This window comes from Echinops telfairi, unplaced genomic scaffold (genome assembly GCF_000313985.2).
Source record: "Echinops telfairi isolate 266 unplaced genomic scaffold, ASM31398v2 ScPeMD7_8;HRSCAF=38, whole genome shotgun sequence".
In the NCBI taxonomy this organism is placed as follows: Eukaryota; Metazoa; Chordata; class Mammalia; order Afrosoricida; family Tenrecidae; genus Echinops; species Echinops telfairi.
The window spans coordinates 1,266,218-1,277,570 of NW_022103905.1; the positions used below are offsets into that span (position 1 = coordinate 1,266,218).

At 37.8% G+C, this 11,353-nt stretch overlaps 1 protein-coding gene across 1 annotated transcript in view; it reads right to left on the reverse strand.

The window, feature by feature from the left end:
- UBR1 (ubiquitin protein ligase E3 component n-recognin 1) overlaps positions 1–11,353 on the reverse strand; it is a 154,738-nt gene that overhangs the window by 99,392 nt on the left and 43,993 nt on the right. The window contains exons 11-12 of the mRNA XM_004709383.2: positions 6,939–7,037; positions 5,966–6,123 (exon numbers count right to left, since the gene is read on the reverse strand). Of these exons, the coding sequence (XP_004709440.1) occupies positions 5,966–6,123; positions 6,939–7,037 (257 nt within the window). The remainder of the gene's footprint in view (positions 1–5,965; positions 6,124–6,938; positions 7,038–11,353) is intronic.

Here is an 11,353-nt window from a genome sequence, read left to right on the forward strand (position 1 = left end):
GAGCACAGTGCTCCTATAACAAACATGGGGCCTCATGCATGAGAAGGGAAGCTGAGTGGCTTGCTGCATTATTTTTCCACTACCTTCTTCTTGTCTTTAAAAATCTTTCTGCCCTCTGCTTCAGCGGAGCTGAGATGAAACTTAGTTCTGGCCTTTCACCCCTACTACAATAGTCTCATACAATCCCCTTATAATAGTCCTTTTTGAACATAGCCATCCATTCTTGTCTGTTTTAACACTATCAAGTGCAATTTTCTTTTTAAACAGGGGGAAAGGTCTGTATATAATTACATATGGCAAAATCAATGAAAGAAAAGGGAAAAGGCAAGGAGGGGGGCAGAGTGAAGGGGGTGATTTGGTTTTAGTCCACTATACTTTTCAGAAACAATACACTGGAATACAATAGAGAAATAAAAGCATATTGCTATTAATTAGAATCAATATTCATGTGCATCTTTTTTCTGAGTTTCATTTCCACAGTGAATTAGCAAACTGAGAAATGACTCTGCTACGTATCTTCCACATGGTGTAACAAATTAAACTGAATTAATAGAGGCACCTTATTTAAAATGAAGGTAATAGTCCCCCCTTTGTATTTTTTACTGGGTAGATTTCAGTTGGAGTACTGTATTAATTAGGGGCATATACCTTAAGTGGCATACATTCAATGGAAAAAGATCTGGAGATTGATTTAGAAGGACTTCTAAACCATATGACAGGGAACAGTTAAGGAAAACTAATATGAAACCACCTAAAGAAGCCTTGGAAAATACAAATGCCACTTAAAAATACTACTTCAAGTTCAATGGGAATTGAAGTTGTTCTGAATGGACAAGGGAGAACTGGAACCAGAGAACTAAACTAAGCACAGAAATTCAGTATAAACACAAAACTTTCTAAAAGCAGAAGGGACTACCTAAAATTAAAATGCATTGTTTGAAAGAATGAAAGTTTTCTGAGGCAGAGTGAACAAAGCGTTTGTAGTTGTGCCAATCAAGTTTATTTTGTGATGAGTTATAGTCAGGTAAATTAGAGGATACAGAGTAAGGAGAGTTAAAAGCATGAAAGAACTTACACTTTATTATGGAAATAATGAAAAGGCATTGTGATTGTTTCTAATTGATAACAATAAAATCAGGGTGTCAGTAAGAAGTAGTGAATGAATATATATGCTGGAAAAGAGTAAAAGGCGAATTTCTACAACGAGAGATTAAAATAAAGAGGCTGAATCATTGTGAAACAAAGGATATATTTCGTTTGTGCTTTCGCCAGGTTTCAGAGCAAGTTTTCTTACTACTGTTGTTTGAGTGTTTTGTGAGCCTACATAAGAGTGTGAAAAGAACATGAATTTTACTAATGGGCGGTGCTAAGTTCAAATATAAGGTTTGCTACTTACCAGGCTTTGGGGCCTTAGGAATAAAGTATACAAATCAAAACAGATCATCTACTTTATGAGAATACTGCAATAAAATGAAGCAAAATAAGTAAACTCCTTGGCATATAGCATATACTAGTAAATTTCAACCCTGTAGGGTTGCTGAGTCAAATTGATTTGATGACAGTGATTTTTTTATCTTGTGAGTGTGAATTACGAGAGCACTGATAAGCTCTAGGAGAGAAAAACTAAGGAAAGTGACAATATTGAATTTTACCCAAATCCTGAGATCCTGGAAAACAATAATGGTTAAGGAAATACCCCTATACTGTTGGATAAAGAACTGAACTGCTGATGCAAGGTTAGTGGTTCAAATCCAGCAGCTGCTCTGTGGGAAAAAAGATAAAGCTATCTGCTTCCATAAATATATACGGCCTTGGAAACGTATTATTTGCTCAACAGGTACTCAAATACGTCATCCCCACCGTCATAGGCTCTATTCTGACTCACAATGACCTCTTACAGGGTTTCCATCTTTATGGGAGCAGATAGTCTCTTCTTTCTCCCTAGGAATGGCCTGTGGATTTGGACCACTGACCTTGCAGTTAGCATCTCAACGTGTAACCACATCACCAGGGTTCCTCCCCTTGTCACTAGATGTGATAGTTGTTTTGTGCCAACATGGCACCTGTAAGAAGACATATGTAGAATTTAGCCTGTTAATCAGGTTGCAGCTTGATGACCTCCTCTGGAGGTGGCAACAGAGATAAATGATTCTCTGGAGGCTGGCCACTCTCTCTGCCATTACATTCCAGCTTGCTGACCCTGATGGCTGCCAGAGGCCTGGAGATGTGTCCACTGTCATTGGATCCACAAGACTTTGCACCCACCAGCCTGTAATGTTCTTGCATTTTACAACAGTGAATGTGGCTTTGTGAGTCTAAGAGGGACTTATGGAATAGTATTGAACTTATGAATATAAATTGGACTGGGCTGGGATGGTCTCTTGACATACAATTACTTCTTGATATAAAGCTCTTTCTTAATACATGTGAGTGTCACTGGATTTGTTTGTCTAGTCAACCTGGCCTAACACTAGAGTAGTGGTTCTCAACCTTCCTAATGTCATGACCCTTAAATACAATTCCTCACGTGGTGGTGACCCCCCAACTATAAAATTATTTTCGTTGCTACTGTTATGAATCAGGTGACCCCTGTAAAAGGGTCATTTGATCCCCAAAGGGGTCATGACCCACAGGTTGAGAACCGCAGTACTAGAGCTATCTGTATCATAGTATAGGGTTGGGGGGGGGAATTGTAAGCATTTGTAGAGTGGGAAAACATTAAAGTTACATTCCAAACCAGGAACTCTAAAGTTTAAATAGGTAAGTATCTAGGAATATGTAACTCCAAGTTATTCACCACAGAGAATAAAGGATATAATTATGTACCAATTCTTTGATTAGAAAAATAACTCATACATAATAATTTACAGTAAAAAGTCACAGAAGAGAATTTTTTTTCCTATAGAGCAGACCCAGAGGATTCATTATTTAATAACAATTATAACTTTAAGTATCATCACTGGATTTGTGTTTGTGAACATAATATGTAATTTAAAATTTTTTTTTAATTTTAAAAAATATATGTAATTTATACATAATTGGCCTCGGGAACACATTTGAATAGGAAGCTATATGATGATTCATTACTAAATTCACTCATCATATATCTACTTCTACTGAAGATGTGGTAACATTACAACTTACTAGAGTTTAAAGGGAGATTTACATGACTTAATTATATTTAGAAATTAGAAAAATGTCTTGGAACATTTTCCTCAATGATGTAAGAAATCAACAACAAATTTCTAGACACCTATCGGTTGTATTTTTAAATGAACTAAACTATCTCTAAGTTGGATTGGAAGCCTATTATTTCCACTTTTACATCTCCTATACAGACAGACACTAGCAATGTCTACAAACTAGAATACTTTCCAAGGGACTAGAAATAAATAATCATGTGCATCTTGGCGTTCCTTTTATAAGTATCAAATTGAAGGAAATATATTTATTTTAATACATTATTTTAAAAAAGAATTATTTGAAATCTATGATTTATTGAATGGGTGATCTGCCATGGCCCTTAATACTCAGCATCTATAAGGAGGCTTCAAAAAGTTTGTGGGGAAATTTCACTATTTTCTCATTCCAATTTTCCATAAATATTATGAAGCACCCTTGTATTTCTAAAATAAATTGAAATGTATTTCTTTTTAGTTCCAGTGATCCTAAGCATAATCGACTGAGTGATTTTTAACTTCAAAAGAAAACTCTAAATCCTCTTCAGAGAGAAAAGCTTACAGAAGATACACCTTAATAACTTGATCCTACATTTACAAAATGTTGTCTCTGGGTGACACAAAAGGTTGAATGCTTGACTAATAGCCAAAAGAGTCATGGTTTGAATCCACCAAGAGGCACCTGGTAATCAGTTTCTAAAAGCCCTATGGAGTAGTTCTTATCTTCCCACAGGAGTCTCTAGGAATAGAAACTGATTTGTTAACAACAACGGCATATGTATGAAAAGGGAGGTTAGGTTAGAAAAAATTTTCATCAATAAGATTACCTGAAATTATGCATAGTGAAACTAAAGAAGAGGGGTAGAACCAAAGTTTAGCATGAGTGAAAGGAGACTCATTTTGGCAACTCCAAGTGATGGCTGTTCTTGTCATATACCCTCCCTTCTCAGTTACTGTATATACTCAAGGATAAACCGAGTTTTTCAGCACATTTAAAAAAAATCATTTTACTGAGGACTTGAACAACTCTTATCACAATCCATACATCTATCCATTGTGTCAAGCACATTTGTGCATTTGTTGCCCTCATCATTCTCAACACATTTGCTTTCTATTTGAGTCCTTGGTATCAGCTCATTTCCGCCCCCTCCCCGCTCCCTCTCCCTCATGAACCCTTGATAATTTATAAATAATTATTATTTTGTCATATTTTACATTGTCTGACGTCTGCTTTCACCCACTTTTCTTTTGTCCGTTCCCCAAGGACGAGGTTATATGTAGATCCTTGTAATCGGTTTCCCCTTTCTACCCTACCTTCCCTCCACCCTTCCGGTAATGCCACTCTCAGCACTGGTCCTGAAGGGATCATCTGTCCTGGATTCCTTGTTTCCAGTTCCTATCTGTACCAGTGTACATCCTCTGGTCTAGCCGGATTTGTAAGGTACAATTGGGATCATGATAGTGGGGGGTTAGGAAGCATTTAAGAACCAGAGGAAAGTTGTATGTTATCGTTGCTACCCTGCACCCTGACTGGCTTGTCTCCTTGCAACCCTTCAGTAAGGGGATGTTCAGTTGCCTACACATAAACTTTGGGTCCCCAATCTGCACTCCCCCTCATTTACAATGATATGATTTTTTTCTTCTTTGCTGCCTGGTACCTGATCCTATTGACAACCTGTGATCACACAGGCTGGTGTGCTTCTTCCATGTGGACTTTGTTGCTTCTAAGCTAGATGGCCACTTGTTTATCATCAAGCCTTTAAGACCCCAGATGCTGTATCTTTTGATAGTTGGGCACCATCAGCTTTCTTCACCACATTTGCTTATGCACCCATTTGTCTTCAGCGATCGTGTTGGGAAGGTGAGCATCATGGAATTCAGCACATTTTTAATGCAGATTTTGTGGTAAAATTAGGTGTCTCGGCAGATATTCAGGTTGGCTTATACTCGAGTATATGGTACCTTCCACATAAACCTGGTCTCACAGTTTAATAAGAAGCTTCCAGTACTCAAAATCATTTAAAAAGACTCGGTTTATTTGTCAGCTAGAGACTGGTGGAACGATCAAGACTAGGGCACTTAGTCGCCATTCGGGTCTGAAAATGAACTCACCCTCATGGCTTAAATTCCAGCTAAACAGTAGAGAGGTCTATAAGGACAACAAACAGTACTAGAGAGTTATGCACATCTTGGAATTATCAACCATGTGAGATCAAAAGCATTTTCACAAGGGCAAAGTTCAGAAGAGATCACATAGACAAGAGGAATGCAAAAAGAAAACAGGGGAAAGTGATGCTACATCGTAGGGATTGCAATCAATGACACGAAGCAAATGTGTATGGAAAAGGATCTGCTAGGTAAGCCGCTGCCCAACTCACAAACAGTTAAAGAGAAAAGGTCACAGCAGAAGGACAAGCACCATGTGAGGTCAGTTACAAATGAATGCCAGCAGTCACCAGAAACAGGAGGCACTGACTTGGCCGAAATCCTGATTTGCTCTTTTAGTTTTAGTATATGTGCTGCCGAAGCGAGCACAGATTTGCTCTTTTAGTTATGGTAAAATGAAAATCTCCACAATATTAAATGTGTGTATGCAAAAAAAAAAAAAGAAGAAGCTTCAGCTTAAGATATTTATTGATATGAATGAAAAGCCGTTCTTTGTATCTGCCATCTTTAAAAAGAGAATTCTAATAACCAAAAGGATCAGAGGTTTGTTGATATTAAGATAGACATACAAGCACACTGTGTTTTACAGGCACCCTCACTTTTTGACCCAGGCAACTTACTTTAGGTCACATATTACCGCATATACTCTTCCCAGTTTGTCCTGGCTGTAACCCTGGAAGTTGAATTTATTGTTTCTGTCCAAGTACTCAGGTAAAACTTCTAGAAGAGTTTCAGTAATGACAGAAATAACATTCTGCTCTTCAATAAGATGCCGAGCCTGCAGAATATTTCAAGAATATTGTCTTTAGCATTAACTCATCATAGTATGAACTTTATTCATTTGGTGGTCAGAAAGTTATTTTTAATATTTACTGGGCATCAAACAATCCTTAGTTTCATAGAATAGTAACTAAGTTATTTCTAAAACTCAAAATTCCTACTCCTCAGTAACAAGAAAACACTCATGGACTCCCTGCCCATTACATAGACAATTTACAAAAGTATTTATCATAAGTAATCACATTAAGAGAAAGTAGACTAAACATGTCTTCTGTCACATCTGAGTCTATTCTGCCATATCTCCTCCTATTAACTTCAAGTCCAACTGTTTCTTCTTTGGAACAGAACAGTTAACCAAAATGTCCTGAAGAAATTGGGAAAGAAGTAGTATAAAAAGACTCAATGTTTTCCTTCTAGGCCTACACAGCATCGTTGCATGCTAACCATTTCCCTTCTTCAATTTATCTTTCTCTAATGAGTCTCCCAAGTAACTTTAAAGAAAACAACATGGCGAAAACTATTTTGGTAGAAGAGGGAGTGCTCCTAAATTACTCTAGAAACCAACTCTGACCACAAACTCGGTTCCTTACTTGCAGGGTGTCAGGACATTGGAACAGAGGTAATGTTGTCACTCCCAGTTCACAAGTCACCTAGCCCATGGGCACCACACTAGAGTACAATTCAATGGTCCAATTAGAAGTACCCCAACTTAGCGATCCTGACACTGTTTTAATTTGATTCAGCACTAAGAAAATTATTAAAAAGCAAAACAAGTGTTTTTTTTCTCAAGTTTGCAGAAAAATCATTACATACCAGAGTAGGCACAGTAAACATCTGCACTGAGAGTGCAGTGACAGAGATACTTCTGTCATGGTCATCGCTGATATATTCTTTCTGCAGCTGTTTATAATACTGAAATACATAATAAGAAGATTCAACTACAAATAACTACTCAAAAATGTTACAATCTCAATTGTAGCAAATGCTGCACGTTAAATGAGAATAAAACCTCTATTTATTAAAACAATGAGATTATGGTCAATAAAATACATTTTATGCAATTAGAAAGAGAGTAACAAACAAAAAGCATGTATGAATTCAACTACCCATAATAGAAGAGTTGGAAGTGAAAACTTCCAAAAACTAACCTTTGCCACCCCTACCCCCCAATAAAAACTCCACAGAGCTAAAAATCAGGGGATGACAATGGTATAGGATAGTACCAGGCTAAGTCAAAGGTATTCTATAAAATCATATAAGCATCCAAGCCAAAAAAAATCATATAAACATATATTAAACAAAAGTATCAAAATGGAAACCTATTATTTTTCAATATATCCTCCATCTAGTTCTGTTTCTAAAGACAGTGTTTCATCATTTTAACCCTTCCCCCAAAGAATTTTACACAGTTAGATTTCTATCATGTCAAAATGGCAACTGGCCTCAAATTGTGTTCCTTTTAAAAATAGTCTTTGAATTTGGGAACAAAAAGAAGTGTGAAAGGGCAAGATCAGGGTTGGATGATATAAGAATTTCCCCCAAATTCTCATCGGATATCCCTTGCTATAAGCACCTTGAAGAAGGAGCAAGTGCATTGTCATGATGGAAAAAAATTCCTGAGTAACTTTCTTGACCAATGCAATTTTCAATTTTTGTTAAATTTTATAATAAGCTTCTACGGCTGTGGTGTGTCACTAGAGAAAATGTATTTAGATTACCCCCTTTGAAATCTCCAAAAGTCACCACAACCGTCTGAGCTGATCTATCTTAAGTTGAACTGGACTAGCTAGTCCCCTCAGAAGTTATTGTTTGGATGCGACTTTTTATAAGGCATTGTAAAGAGACTGAGATAAATGTTCTACTAAGAGAACTTATCTACTGACCCTGGCAGAGACATGTTTAAACATGATTTGTTTGGAATAACCCTGTGTGTATACTGGTAGATTCTACCCCAAAGGTAGAATCAAAATACAGGCTTGGGCTACCCTATCTGAATTTTAAGAACATCTCAAGAACAGATTTGATGGGTGCATAAGCAAATGTGGTGAAGAAAGATGATGGTGACCGGCTATCAAAAGATATAGCATCTGGGGTCTGAAAGGCTTGAAGATAAACAAGTGGCCATCTAGCTGAGAAGCAACGAAGCCTACATGGAAGAAGCATACCAGCCTGTGTGATCATGAGGTATCAATAGGATCAGGAATCAGGCATCAAAGACCCAGAACAAAACAATCATATCAATGTGAATGAATAGTGTGGAGTGGAGACCCAAAGCCTATCTGTAGACAATTGGACATACCCTTACAGAAGGGTCACAAGGGAGAGATGAGCCAGTCTGGGTGCAGTATAGCACCGATGAAAGAACAACTTTCCTCTAGTTCTTTAGTGCTTTCCCCCCACCACTATCATGACCCAAATTCTACCTTACAGATCATGCTAAACCAGAGCATGTACACAGGTACAGTTAAGAGCTGGAAACACAGGGAATCCAGGACAGATAAACCCCTCAGGAACAATAATGAGAGTAGCAATACCAGGAGGGGAAGGAGGAGGTGGGGGAAGAAAAGGGGAACTGATCACAATGATCTACCTATAACCCCCTCCCAGGGGATGGACAACAGAAAAGTGGGTGAAGGGAGAAGCGGTTGGTGTAAAACATGAAAAAAAATAAAAATGTATAAATTATCAAGGGTTGATGAGGGAGAGAGGGAGGGAAAAAATGAGCTGACGCCAGGGGCTCAAGTAGAAAGAAAATATTTTGAAAATGATGATGGCAACAAATGTACAAATGTGCTTGACACAATAGATGTGTGTATGGATTGTGATAAGAGCTGTTCGAGCCCCCAATAAAATGATTTTTTTAAAAAAAAGAACATATTTGATGCATGGAACACCAATGACAGAAGACCTGATGAAGTGTGGGGAAAAAATCAAGACCATTATTCATGAAGAAAGCAAAAGATCACTAAATAGACAGGAAAGAAAGAAAAAGATCAAAGTAGATGTCAGAAGAGATTCTGAGACTTGCTCTTACTCGTAAAGTAGTAGCTAAAGCAAATGGAAGACAGGATGAAGTCAAGGAGTGGAGTAGAAAATTTCAAAGGGAAGCTCGAGAAGACAATGCCAAATATAATAACTAAATGTGAAAGGACCTAGAATTAGAAAACTGAATGGGAAGAAAAAACAAAGCTTATCTGAAACTGAAGGAACTCAAGAAAAAATTCAACCCTCAAATTGCAATTTTTAAAGATTCTATAGCCAAAATATTGAATGCTGCAGGAAGCATCAAGAGAAGATGGGAAAAATACAGTCACTGAACCAAAGAGAACTAGTCGATAGTCCACCACTTCAGGAAGTAGCATATGAGCAAGAAGCAATGATGCTGAAGAAAGGCTCACGCTGCACTGAGTGTATCAGCCAAACACAAGACTCCAGAAATTGATGGAACTGAAATGTTTCAGAAAGCGGAAGAAGAACAGAAAGTACTCACTGGTCTGTGTCAAGAAATTTGAAAGTTACTTGGCCAACTGACTGTTAAAGATCTGTATTTGTACCTATTCCAAAGAAAGGTGTCCCAATAATGCTCAGATTATAGAATGATACCAATGATATCGTACACAAGTAAAACTTTGCTTAAAATCATCTAACAATGGGTACAGCAGCACAGTTACAGGTCTGCCAGAAGTCCAGGGAAGATTCAGAAGAGGATCTGGAACAATGACTATCATTGCTGATGTCAGATAGATCTTGGCTCAAAGCAAAAAAGACTAAAAAGATGTTTAATTGTGTTATATTAACTATTCAAAGGCATTTGACTGTGTGGACCATAAAAAACTGTGGGTAACCTTGAGCAAAATGAGAATTCCAGAACACTTCATCGCTGTACTCATTTGGAACTTGTATACAGATCAAAAGGCCATTGTGAGAATAGAAAAAGGGAATACCACCAGGTTTAGATTCAGTAAAGTATGCATGAGGGTTGAATCTGATCACAATACTTGTTCAATCTACATGCTAAGCAAATAATCCAAGAAGCTGGATTATCTGAAGAAGAATGTGGCATTAGGTTTGAAGGAAGATTTATTAACAACTTGCAGCATGCAGATGACACAACCCTGCTGAAAGCAAGGAGGAACTGAAGCACTTGCCGATAAAGATCAAGGATTGTAGTTTCCAGTATGGACTATAACTCAATGTAAGAAATATCAATATCCTCACAACTGGATCAATAGATACTATCATGGTAAGTGGAGAAGAGGTTGAAATTGTCAAGGATTCTGTCTTCCTTGGAGCCATAATAAATGTTCTTGGAAGCAGCAGTCAAGAGATCAAAAGACATATTGCATAGGTAAATCTGCTCCACAAGACTTCTTTAGAGTATTGAAAAGCAAGGAAGTTCCTTTGAGGACCAAGATGCGCCTGACCCAAGCCATGATCTTCTCCCTTACACTGTATGCATGTGAAAGTTGGACATTCAATAAGGAAGACTGCAGAACAATAAATGCATTTGAATTGTGGTGCTGGAGAAGAATATTGAAAGTACCATGGACTGCCAAAAGGACAAACCAATCTACTAGAAGAAATAAGGCCAGAGTACTCCTTAGAGACAAGGATGGCCAGACTTGGTCTCACATACCAAGATATAGTCAAGACTATTAAGACATATTGTCAGGAGAGACCGGTACCTGGAGAAGGACACCATGTTTGGTAAAGTGGAAGGCAGGGAAAAAGAGGAAGGCCCTCAATGAGATGGGCTGACACAGTGGCTGCATCAGTGAGCTCAGGCAAAGGAACAATGGTCAGGATGGCCCAGGACCGTGCAGTGTTTCATTCTGTTGTACATGAGGTCGCTACGAGTCAGATCTGACTTGATGGCACCTAGCAACAACACCACCATCCCAAAAGTATAGAGCAGAGATATAATCAAAGTATTGGACAGTGGATATAACCTAGAAAACAAACTAATCAGATCTAACTCAGGCAACAGAATGGATACTGGCTATAAATAACTGCTCATTTGTATTGATGCATAACAGCAAAAACATCAGCCCTTATACAACGGTAGGATAGCAATGTATCATGCAAGTGTAAGCACAGTTAGATACTTAACCAACATGCTTGATTTTTATCCTCCATGGTTCCAACAAAGTTTAAGAAGTGACTATGGCTTATCATAAATTATCACTGACATAAAGACACCTTTTCATATAAGAAAAAGAATTACAAGG